The sequence below is a fragment of the Octopus bimaculoides genome, chromosome 18 (assembly GCF_001194135.2).
Source record: "Octopus bimaculoides isolate UCB-OBI-ISO-001 chromosome 18, ASM119413v2, whole genome shotgun sequence".
NCBI lineage: Eukaryota > Metazoa > Mollusca > Cephalopoda > Octopoda > Octopodidae > Octopus > Octopus bimaculoides.
Window position 1 is genome coordinate 3,602,618 of NC_068998.1, and position 12,891 is coordinate 3,615,508.

The window sequence follows — 12,891 nt, forward strand, 5'->3', positions numbered from 1 at the left end:
ACATAAAAGACACCATTTCGAGCGTGGCCGTTGCCAGTATCGCCTGACTGGCCTTCGTGCAGGTGACACGTAAAAGCACCTACTACACTCTCTGAGTGGTTGGCGTTAGGAAGGGCATCCAGCTGTAGAAACTCTGCCAAATTTAGATTGGAGCCTGGTGTTGCCATCCGGTTTCACCAGTCCTCGGTCAAGTCGTCCAACCCATGCTAGCATGGAAAGCGGACGTTAAACGATGATGATGATGATGATATATATATAAAATTAAAATCGTTTTCTTGATTGCAGCATGAAATGACAGTGACTGGTTTAAACCAAGACAGTCCCCATCTACGGATCTTAAACTATTCACTCCGAGAATTACTGAGTCTCTGGTTTTCTGTGGGTTTATTAAATTTACAAAGAATTACCTGGCAGTCACCATGTGATATGGTACAGAAGGTACGTCTCTCCCTCCAACTTTTAACTTATAATCTTTTCTAATCAAAACACAAAGCCTGAAATTTTTTGGGTGGGGAGTCAGTCAATTAGATCGATCCCTGTATGCAACAAAAAATAAGCGAAACACAGGCATGCAACTGAGTTGAAGGCAGATTTACTTCTGCCTTTATAGCAAATAAAGAAAACAGTGTTGTAGGAATGTACGCAGCACGTATACTACAGCAGTACTATGCGTATAGCTTTAATACTGAGATTGAAAGGTAGGGGCAAATTATGCCTACCTAATCTACAAAAGAATAAAATATTTTGCATTTTATGCACAGTAATCAGAGTAACCTCCATAATTTTATTGAATTAGGTGCATATTTTGCCATAAAAGCAAAATATTGCTATCGATCTACTTTATTCAAGGTAGACATTGCCTACCTAGGTGGCATGTCCCTGATATGTATATATATATATATATATATTCTTTTACTTGTTTCAGTCATTTTGACTGTGGCCATGCTGGAGCACCGCCTTTAGTTGAACAATTCTTTGTAAGCCTAGTATCTATTCTATTGGCCTCTTTTACTGAACCACTAAGTTACGGGTACGTAAACACACCAATGTCGGTTGTCAACAGAATGAAACAAGAGAATCGGATTAAGTGTTCAGTACAACATCATGAATTACTTAAGCTTACACACATTTCACTAGTGAATACTGGTGTTTTATGTGATAATTGTAATGTAAATAACCGCATAAAAGGGTTGAAACATCAGATCTCCAGAGAAATACTGTAATTCAATTCGGTACTAGGTACTGACAGGTTGGTTGATAGTGTGAAAACATGTCAGGTGTGTGTGTGTTCTTTTATTTGCGGATTAACAAGGTTGCCAGTGGTTTCATGTAGAGAGTGATCTCTTAACAACTTTCAAGCCTGCTGCATGAGAACAGTACTTGTCTCCATTTTGGATGAGAATACGTGAGGTTACATGAGGCTGTACAGGATTTCAGGACAAATGATTATACAGATCATGGGGGGGGTAACATACACACACACATATTTGTATTAATAATAGAAGATGGATCGAATGATATTCTTTATTTAAAATCTCTACAATTGTTTCAACACACTTTTACACTTGTAGTATGTTGTTTTTAGCTTTTTATATCTATGTGTGTGTGAGTATCTATCTATAAGTTTATCTCTCTTTCTCTATGTATGAATAACTGAATGAATGATTTTTGCTTTTTGTTTTCCATAGATCTCCGAGTATGAAGCTGTCCATCCAATTCGAAACTGGACCGACCTGAAACGCCGTGTTGGCTCCTACCGACGTTGTTTCGTATTCATTCACAATGCTATGCCAAGGGAGCCAGTTGTTGTGCTCCACACGGCCCTCACAGATACAATCCCATCAAGCATTCATGTAAGTAATTGATAGTAGAGGGAACTACATCAAATTTTGGTTCAGTCCCACAACTTGGTACCTCTTAGAAAATGTCTTCTACTATAGCTCCTAGCCAACCAAATCCTTCTGAGCAGATTTTGTAGACAAAAACTGGAAGAAGCTCATTGTGTGTGTGTGTGACCTTGTGTTGACATTGTATGGAAGTTGTATATGAGTGCCACTATCATACAAGCAGTGTCCTTCATTTCTAGCCTTCTGCGAAATCATGTCTGGCCATGGGGAAATATTACTTAGCTGGGGAACGCATGAGGATTAGCAACAGGAAAGGCATCCAGCTGTAAAAAAAAAAAAACATCTGCTCCAACAAATTCCATCTGATTCATGCAAGCATAGAAAAGTGGACATTGAAACGATGACACTTATAGTAGAAGAGAATTGGTCGATGAAAGAATGATCATTTTCAGTTTTTTTTCTTTCTTACCTTTTTTCAGTCTATAATTAAATCAAACATCCGTCGGAGCACATCAGTTGAAACAGTTCCCCTGGAAGACGATCCCGAGACAGAATTAACTGATGATATTTCAACTGCTGTATTTTATTCCATCACATCCACCCAAAAAGGTATTTATAAATTCCTTTCTGCTTTTCACTTTGAGCTCAGCATGCAACTGGTACTTTTTTTATTGACCCCAAAAGGGATTTGAACTCAGAATGTAAGGAGCCAGATGAAATGCCACCAAACATTTCACCTGGCTTGCTAATGATTCTGCCTTCAATAATAATAATAATAATAATAATAATAATAATAATAATAATCCTTTCTAATACAGAAACAAGGCCTGAGATTGTGGGGAAGGTGGGGCTAGTTGAATACAATTGACTCCAGCGCATAACTGATACATTGCCCCCCGCACTTTCAACAATCTTTCAAGTGATCAAGACAGTTCTGATAATCTTTCCTGTCCATAACAAACAAGCTTTCTCTTGAAACTGAACAGGACATTCCATTCCAGTCTCCTCCAACCATTTGTTTATATCATTACTTACAATCCCTAATGATGCACCAATTATTACAGGCGCAACATTTACAGTTTTCATATTCCAAATTCTCAGAATTGCAAATGTTTTTTTATCATTATCATTATCATTATTATTATTTGTTGTTGTTGTTTTATAGGTCTGCAAAGTGTTGACCTTGGAAATTACTTGATCAAACGAGTAGTGCGAGAGCTGCAAGCAGAATTCCCACACATGTCAGTTTTCACAAGTTTATCTCCAGTTCCTGGTTTTAGAGATTGGCTCCTCAAAGAGATTACAAAGAAGATTCAGCTCATGCGTAAGGAACCTTTTGGTTCTTCTTTTTCTTTTTTCCATTATCGTCGTCCTTGAATTTTAGGATGAGAGCATGAGGTGGGGGTGGAAGTTTAACGATGCTTTGTTTCTCTTGATGATAACAGAACACTCATTAACACTGTTGTAATTACACATCATTATACAAACATACACTGTTATGAATACATATCATTATAAATACACATGTTTATATAAACATACACTCTCGGAGTGGTTGGCGTTAGGAAGGGCATCCAGCTGTAGAAACTCTGCCAGATCATATTGGAGCCTGGTGCAGCCTTCTGGCTTGCCAGCCCTCAGTCAAACCGTCCAACCCATGCCAGCATGGAAAGTGGACGATAAACGATGACGACGACAGTGATGATGATGATGATGTTATGACTTATAATACTGAGTGGTAAGATGGCAGAATTGTTAGCATGCTGAACAAAACGGTTACTCTTTTATTCTTTTACTTGTTTCACTCATTTGACTGTGGCCATGCTGGAGCACTGCCTTTAGTCGAACAAATCGAGCCCAGGACTTATTCTTTCAGTGTCTTTTGCCGAACCGTTAATTTACGAGGACATAAACGCATGAGCATCAGTTGTCAAGCGATGATACGGGGACAAACACAGACACACAAACACACACACACATATATATATGACGGGCTTCTTTCAGTTTCCGTCTACCAAATTCACTCACAGGGCTTTGGTTGGCCTGAGGCTATAGTAGAAGACACTTTTCCAAGGTGCCACGCAGTGGGACTGAACCTGAAGTCATGTGGTTGGTAAGCAAGCTACTTACCATACAGCCGCTCCTTGGCCCACGCCAATAGCACCACCTGGCGAAGTTATTCAAATCAGGAATTGGACAACATGGGCCACTTAAGTAGAGAGTTATTGTTTACAGAGACATATCCAGATGTTGGAGGTTTATCTGAAATTTCTTGAAGGAATTTTTCCAAAGACTTCTTGAACTTTGTGGTCTGTTTCTGTTTGAATAAGTTTTGGTGAAATGTTAAAGAGAGCGGGGCCAATGGAGTTGCAATAATTGTGCCATATTTTTGTTGAGATGCGCGTGTGATTTACGTTGTGGGTGGATAGCACAGGGCTCAAGCCTTGAGTGTATCTTAAAGGTGATGCCAACATCATTTGGGCAATGCTGATGGAATATTTTCCACATCATGCTGATTATGTAGCATTCACGGCGATGTTGGAGGTCAACAAAAACAGGGCAAATTTAACTATTTCTATGTAGAATGCAAAAAAGTGATGAACAGCCTTGATCAATATGTGTGTGTGTATGACTATAGACTCACATAACAACATGTATGTCATTGTAGATACTCACTATTTTAAGTACACTTCATTATGTGGACTGCTATATATATACATTAATATAAACTAAAATTGCTATAAATACATGTCATTATTGCTATATATACAAGATTTTATACAATTGTCAAAGTAATTAATTATATATCCTGAATCTAGGTTATTGATTATATACTTCCTGTCTACGTCTCTTTATGCTGGTATTTTAATTATTAGCATTTGTATTGGTTTTAATTATTGGAAAGTGGCCATGCCAGAGCAAAAATTCTCTTTAAAGTATTCCATTGCATAATTTAAACACTGAGGTATGGTTTATGTTTAATTACCATGGAGACAGTTGATAATTAACTGTCTGTTCATAACTGAATACAAGCATGACTGTGTCATTAAGAAGGTTTGCTTCTCAATCATGTGGTTTCAAGTTCAATCCCACTGCATGACGACTTATGCAAGTGATTTCTACTCTAGCCCCAACACAATTTATGCCTTGTGGGTGAATTTCATTGGTGGAAACTGTGTTGAAGCCTATCTTATGCATGTCTTGATGACTCTTGGTTTTAATAAAAAGAAAGCTGATGGCTTCCCTATTCCATCATTTTATGTTTACCTTATTTCCCTTTATTTCTATTTCACTTCCCAGATCTCGGAGAACAAATGGACATGTCCCTCTTTGCTCAAGAAGATATATATAATCTGCGTGGTTATTTTGATCTTAATACTATGGCAGGACTTGAAAAACTGAAGAAGACACTTCAAACAAATTCCTGGTACCAGGAAGAACAGTTGAACGTTTTATTAAAGAACCCACTAATGAGACTATGTGCACAGTACCTGTATGTTGAAAAACGGAGAGGATATGCTTTAAATCCTGTTGGTGAGTAGTAGCTTTCCTTTTATCACCGGTTTCCCAATATTAATTCAAGGAATAAGGGAGGTAAGCACTGGGTCTTGTCATATAATTATCTTTCCTGAAAGACTTTTCTACAAATCCCATTATAATGATTCTTGTAATAATTATATTAATATTATATTATCGAATATTTATTTGATACTAAATGATCAGGTGTAAAGTGAACAGCCAGCAGACATAATTAAAACAATGACATATACATCATGTTCGTTTTTAATACATTCATAGATTCGAATGCAAGTAGGTTTATGTTTAACTGCGGAAGTGCCTCACCCACCCAACTTTGTTTCTTCATAACTTTCAGAAAAAATATTTTACATTGAAACCTTGTGTAAATACCTTTCCGACAGAGTAGCTTTCGATTATATTGGAATTTAATTCTTTTGGAGGTCTGTACCAGTGCTAGGTTAGATGCAATTAACTCACTTCCTTAAAAATGCTTGTGTCAGAATTAAAACTAGTATTATTTTTTTATAATTTTCTTAATTTCTTTTCTTTTTACAGCAAATTTCCATTTAGGCAATGGTGCCGTCTTATGGCGTCTCAACTGGTTGGCTGATGTTTCTCCAAGGGGTCTAGGACAATCTTGTAGCATGATGGTCAACTACAGATATTTCTTAGACGAGTCTGAAAAGAACAGTCTCAACTATTTGGAGTGTCAACAGATCCCAGCTTCCAGTCAAGTAACAGATTTGGTGGCTGATGTGAAGAAAGATTTTTCCACAGACAATGCTCCAGTTTAAGACACACACACACACCTACATGCATATACTCAATCACACACAGACACGTGTGTGTGTGTGTATTTGATGGAGAATGCAACTTACAGGTTCCTGAAGAACTCAACTACATAACCATAACCTTTCTAGGATTACTGATTATATATATATATATATATATATATATATACATACACATGCATACATAAATATATACATACATGTACATATGTGTGTGTGTGTGTGTGTATGCATACATAAGTAAACAACAGGTTGTGCAGTGCGATATATATATATATATATATAGAGAGAGAGAGAGAGGGGGGGGAGTTGGTATATCTGATGTAACAACCTTCTACTGTGGATAATGAATTAACAAAGGTGTATGGAATATGACTGAGATATATGGATGGACTAATGATTGATGCAGATGTGACAATAAAATACGTGGAAGGTGGGGTGGGGGAATAGATTAATAAGAATAACATAAAAAAACTGATGACTAAAGACTAAAAATATAAACTGTTCCTTCAGTGGATAAGTCTAGTTTAATACCGTTGCATTCAACATCCTGATTTCAAACCTGTAGCACACACACACACACACTCACTTCTAAAGGTTTTCTTTAAGAATCAAATAAAATGAAACATGATTTGAAATTACATGGACTCGGACATTGAAATACTTTTGTATAATGAGGTTAACATGTAACAAATACTGTGCAATGAAAATGCATGCATTATAATATCTTGATTTAATAATTGTATTTTCGTTAAGTAAATTTCATTGTAAAATAAGTGTTGAATTGTTATAAACACATTATATATACACACACATCAACAAAGGACAAATCTTGTATTATATACACACACATGGGCAGAGGCACAACTGTGGATTAAGGCGATCCGTTCATAGTTTTCATTTTGGTTTCACTACACAGCACCTTGGGGCAAGTGTCTTCTTTTATAGCCTTAGGCTGTCCAAAGTGGCTTTGGGAAACAGAAAATGAAAAAAAGCGTGTTGTATACATATCGTTGCTATTATGTTAAACTGCTGTATGTCCAAATTTGGCCAAATGCATTTTTTTTTTTGCAATATTTATTTTTGCTTGCAATAGCCAGTTCTTTTGGTCAAACTATCGTATCTCCATGCAAGCTTGGACAAATGGACATTAAAATGATAAATAGGGGTAGGGCTGAGGATGACAGGAGACTGAGACTTCTGGCAGTTTGCTGTGCTTAAGAAGACATGTCACACTAAGTAAATATGTGGTGGTCCTTGCATACAGGCTTGTCCCTGCATCCCTCTCGAGCTGAGCATTTCTAATCTTGCAGGCTTGTGGGTGCTGGTGCCTTGTAAAAAGCAATCCATGCTGGTGCTGCGTATAAGCACCCACGACACTATGTAAAGTGGTTGGCATTAAGGAGGGCATCCTGATGTAGAAAACAAAGCCAAAACAGACATGGAGGCAGAACAGCCCTTCAGCTCTTGTCAAACCGTCCAACTCATGCCAGCATGGAAAGTAGATGTTAAATGATGACTACGGTGATGAAACTTACACCATGGGCTTCCATGTGGTTTCTGCCTTTTAAATCCATTCCAAAGGCATCGGCTGGTGAGGGGGCCATAGGAGAGTTCCCTCCCCAAGCCACCATGCAGTAACCACGTAACCATATATGCACCAAACAACATAACATATAAAGAATACGAGTTAAGGGAGATAACTGTGAGAATCATGAATATGAACAACAAATATCGTACAAGACATTCGTCCAAGGAACCCTGTAATGGGACTGAACCCGAGATCACGTGGTTAGGAAGCAAACTATATATATATAATAATAATAATATAGATTTAATGAAAAGATTAAATGTGGTACTTAAAATGTTTGAGGCACCAGAATTTGGTAGGGTAAAAACCAAAAATGTACCCATTACACTCTTACACTCTCAGAGTGGTTGGCGTTTGGAAGGGCATCCAGCCATAGAAGTCTTGCCAGATCAGATTTGAGCCAAGTGCAGCCTACCGGTTTGCCAGTCCTCAGTCAAACCGTCCAACCCATGCCAGCATGGAAAATGGACGTTAAACAATGATGATATATACACACACACACAACAGTATTCTTTCAGATTTTTCTGTTTACCAAATCCATTCACACAGGCTTTTTAATTGGCCAGGAGCCATAGTAGAGGCCACTTGTCCAAAGTGCCCTGCATTTAGGCTAAAACTGAAACCATGTGGCTGGGAAGCTGACATTTTAACCCACAGACCTTCTGATGAAGGTCTTGGAATTACATTTATTAGAACAGCTAATGAAACAAAGAATTTATTAAAGAGTAAAAAATATTTTAGATTCGTTTTACTTGTTTGTTTTTATTTTCCTTTTTTTCTTTCATGTCTCAAAGTGGCAATTCTTTCTTGGTTCTAGTCCTGCGGCACTTACTGTCATAGTTCATATTCAGTTTTGGAGCTTCTGGAATAAAATCCACATCTGCTAAATTCTCTTTACCAGTTCCGAGGAAGAGAGATGAGTTTGGCAGAAAACTCTTGGATCCTTTGCGTATTGAGCCTGGTTCCGTACTTATGAAGGTTGTATGAAGTAAAGGAGGGGTTGGTAAATCGAGCTCTTTCACAATCTCCAATTTTGGTGTTTCTGGGTTTTGAAGCTCAACAGATTTATCATGCTGGTCTGCTTTTGAAGCATGTGACCTCAGTGTCTGAAATGTAAATTAATATAGAACATAAAATACATTCATCATCAGCATCATTTAATGTCCACCTTCCATGCAAGCACCGATTGGATGGTTTGACAAGGAACCAGCCAGGTAGAAGACTACGCCAGACTTCTGTGTCTGTTTTGGTATGGTTCTTACAGCTGGATGCCCTTCCAAAATGCCAGCCACTTTACAGTGTGGACAGGATGCTTTTTACATGGCACCAGCACATGTAAATAACTTGCAAGACATAAATACATATATATGTGTGTATGTATACATATATTTGAAGGTGCCTGGCCCAGTGGCTAGGATGTTGTACTCATGATTACTAAATTGTGGGTTTGATTCCTGCATTGGGCAGCACATTGTGTTCTTGAGCAAAACACTTTATGTCACATTAACCCTTTTATTACTGAATTTCTGTTGGGATGCTCTGTGTTTCTTTCAATTAATTTAAAATATAATAAAGAATTTAACTTTGTTATCATTAAGCTAGTGTTAGGAACATAAATTGTGACTAAGGTTTGGTGGAAGATTTTAATTCAGAACTTATGTAAACAAGACATTTGCAGTAGAGAGCCAGAGGCTGTTTCAGACAGGTTGGTCTCAAAAGGGTTAAAAAAACACAAAAAGCATGAAGAAGGAGAACTCTCAGAGCAAGGACAATGAGGTGAGAGAATCTTACCCGTGTTGTTAAGACTGGATGCATTGGTAATTCACCAACAGCATAGCCTTTTGAGTAATTCACCAAAATTTTCCTGTTTCCTGATTGTGGTGTTGAAGGCAGAAAGAACACATCAGAGTCCAGGTACTGCTGTGAGTTACTGTTATTAAACTGTGGTGGTTCCAAACTCTGTTTCTTACTGGATGGTTCTTCACTTATTGGCATCTCCAGCTTCTTACGAATGCTGTGGCTTGGCTTCTCTTCCAAGCGGGCTTTCTTTTGGCTTGAAAAACTCACCACATCAATGTAATTTGGAGTCTTATACAACTTGGTACCTTCAACAGAAACAAATAATCACTATTTTTTTAGATTTGCCTTAAATTATTCAAATTAGGGGAAACCGAGTTTGGAGTCAGAAATTAGATGGAAGGAAGTGAGACATGATAAAACAAAGGCAAGAAGAGGATAAGGAGACAGAAAAAGAAAGTGACTGAAGGAGTCAGCTGGAGGGGACAAGAGAAGAGTGATAAAGGAGACAGCCGGAGGTTGCAACAGGAAGGGGACAGCATTTTGGGGTAAACATTTGTGAGTCGAGAATGCTACTGTGTTCTGTCTTTGAATGCAGTTAATTTTTCTTCAGGTGGTGAAGCAGCTCTGAAGGTGTTTTAGCCCCCGTTTCACCATTCCACCAGAGCTGCCTGGGGTCACCCACTGATGTAGGTGAGAAAACTGCCTGGAAATATCAAGAGTTTTGTTGAGTCAGATGTTGTGACTCTGGGCCAGATGTTTCTGTCCTCCTCAAGGCCTGATCTTGCTGCACCACCTGTCCTCTATCTTGAACCGGACGTAATGGTTTTGTTTTCTCAGCAGCTTATGACAAGGTTTTGGCAACATGTTTTCTCTCCTTTGCAGCACTGAGTGAACCTTAGTTCCAGCAAATCCTCTCTAACACCTGTCTCTACAAGAAAGACCAGGATAATGGTAAAAGGGGACAATAAAAGAAACAGGTAGATGTGGGAGATGAAGGAGAGAGACAGAGGGGACAGTTATAATTATGCTATTGTTTAGCTCTCATTCAAGAAATCGTCAATCAAAAGGGTTCCATCTGTGACCATCATGCCTTTTATTCAGACACGGTTCATTTTGGACTACATCACCGATGTGTGATTTCATTTAAGCCGATAAGATGTGATTTGAAATTTGGCTGCTATTTTTAGCAGTCACAAACACTCACAACAGTTCCTTTATATGTGTGTGTGTGTGTGTGTGTGTGTGTGTGTTTAGTCAAATATACTCTGCAAGTATGCGATGCCACTCATCCTACTTATTCATTATTCACATTGTTTACAGTCATGCTTATATGGATTGGCTATGTCTGTCTGTCTGTCTGATTGACTGTATATGAAGCCACAACAGTCGGTCACCATAGCAACAACCCAGTAAGTGAAGCATGTCTAATAAGAACTGGAGCGAATAATCTGTGGTTGGCTGGTATTCCGGATGACATCAAGACTTATAGAGATGAGGGGGAGAGAGAGAGAGTGTGTGTGTGTCTCTGAAATCGTGTTTCAAACCTTGTAAATGAGATAGAAAAGGAAGGCAGATCAGCTACATCATCATCATCATCATTTAACGTCTGCTTTCCATGCTGGCATGGGTTGGGTGGTTTGGCTGAGGACTGGTAGTAGTAGTGGTGGTGTTGGTGATAGTAGTGGTGGAGATAGAGGTAGTAGTATTGTTGGTAATGATGGTATTAGTAGTTGTAGCGGTGGTGGTGGTGGTGGTGGCAGAAGATTTTGTAAAGAAAACAAACCCAAACAATATTTACCATATCTAAGTACGCTTGTGTCTGGTGTGAAAAGAGGTGGAATTTTACCCAGGACACTTGGAGACATGAATAAACCATTATGTCGGAAATCGGCTGGTGTAGAAACACTGGAAAGGAAACCAGAATGAAACCATTTTTGACAAGACATTTTTTATCTTGAGACAATAAGAACTGCATTCTTGGATTATTAAAAGGGAATTGGTTTTGGGAACAGGAGAATAATACATCTCTGCTTGGTATATATATGTTTAAGTGTTTACTTGTTACTTATTGGACTGTGGCCATGCTGGGGCACATCCTGGTATGGTTTAGTTGAACATACTGACCACAGTTTTAAAATTTTTTTTAAGCCTGGTACTTATTCTATAGGGCACTTTTGCCAAACGAAAAAGAGGATGTAAACAAACCAACACTGGTTGTCAAGCAGAGATAGGGGACAAACACAAAGACACACACACACACACACAATTACCATAACAAAAACTGGAAAGTTTTGTATATTTCTAGTTTCATTACAATGTAGGAAATACGTTACGAATATTAATATGAAGAACAATATAAATAGGAATTCATAATTGGTATGAACAAGCAGAAAACATGTATAGGATCTTACACACACACACATATATATATATATATATATATACACCATGATATACGTGTTAATTTGGTCCTGGAGGCCGCTCCTAAAGCAGAGCAACAATTTCCCCATAGTAGCAATGTTATAAACAGTAATTTGTTTTTAAAAACATATTTTACCTATAAAATTTATAATACTCGTAAATAAATGGCAATAAAGCAACAGCAGAATGTAAAGAATATTTTATGTAAAGTAAAAAGAATGTTGGGATCATTTATAATAAAAAATATTATTATTATAATTGTTTTCTGAATCACTTTCACTCACACTAGACATTAAAAATCACAATAAAATAACAAAAAGAATCTGATCTCTCTTACTGGTTGTTGTAATTAGAGTAAGACTCGTTATAATTATTACAAGTGTTGTTGGGTTTCTGCAACTGAGCAATTGTATAATGGCTGACTCCAAAATCTTTCAACTGTGGCGTCTGTGGAGATTCTTTCTCATCTGGCTCATCATTATTGGATACATTCTCAGGGGTAGAACTAGCAACAGGGTTAAGGGAAATAATTAAGGGTGCACGGAGAGTAATCTGAGGGGCCATGTGAATCAGAATATTTCACACGGGTTCAAAATAAATCAAAAAAATATATAAATAAATGAATTGTTGTTGTTGTTGGCACTCCGTTGCTTACAACGTCGAGGGGGTTCCAGTTGATCCGATCAACGGAACAGCTTGCTTGTGAAATTAACGTGCAAGTAGCTGAATACTCCACAGACACGTGTACCCTTAACATAGTTCTCGGGGATATTCAGCGTGACAAGGCTGACCCTTTGAATTACAGGTACAACAGAAACAGGAAGTAAGAGTGAGAGAAAGTTGTGGTGAAAGAGTACAGCAGGGTTCACCACCACCCCCTGCTGGAGCCTCGTGGAGCTTTAGGTGTCTTCGCTCAATAAAC

At 38.0% G+C, this 12,891-nt stretch overlaps 2 protein-coding genes across 4 annotated transcripts in view; one reads left to right on the plus strand and one right to left on the minus strand.

The window, feature by feature from the left end:
- Positions 1 to 8,488, plus strand: part of LOC106880595 (malonyl-CoA decarboxylase, mitochondrial) — a 29,920-nt gene extending 21,432 nt beyond the window's left edge. For all 3 annotated transcript variants that reach the window (XM_052974248.1, XM_052974247.1, XM_052974246.1), the window contains exons 5-10: positions 286 to 438; positions 1,689 to 1,853; positions 2,327 to 2,456; positions 3,013 to 3,171; positions 5,148 to 5,381; positions 5,922 to 8,488. In XM_052974248.1, the coding sequence (XP_052830208.1) occupies positions 286 to 438; positions 1,689 to 1,853; positions 2,327 to 2,456; positions 3,013 to 3,171; positions 5,148 to 5,381; positions 5,922 to 6,160 (1,080 nt within the window). In that variant the 3' untranslated portion in view covers positions 6,161 to 8,488. The remainder of the gene's footprint in view (positions 1 to 285; positions 439 to 1,688; positions 1,854 to 2,326; positions 2,457 to 3,012; positions 3,172 to 5,147; positions 5,382 to 5,921) is intronic.
- The window catches only part of LOC106880593 (uncharacterized), a 36,223-nt gene continuing 30,188 nt past the window's right edge, over positions 6,857 to 12,891 (minus strand). Inside the window, exons 4-7 of the mRNA XM_052974511.1 lie at positions 12,307 to 12,474; positions 11,347 to 11,453; positions 9,540 to 9,853; positions 6,857 to 8,854 (exon numbers count right to left, since the gene is read on the minus strand). Of these exons, the coding sequence (XP_052830471.1) occupies positions 8,537 to 8,854; positions 9,540 to 9,853; positions 11,347 to 11,453; positions 12,307 to 12,474 (907 nt within the window). The 3' untranslated portion in view covers positions 6,857 to 8,536. The remainder of the gene's footprint in view (positions 8,855 to 9,539; positions 9,854 to 11,346; positions 11,454 to 12,306; positions 12,475 to 12,891) is intronic.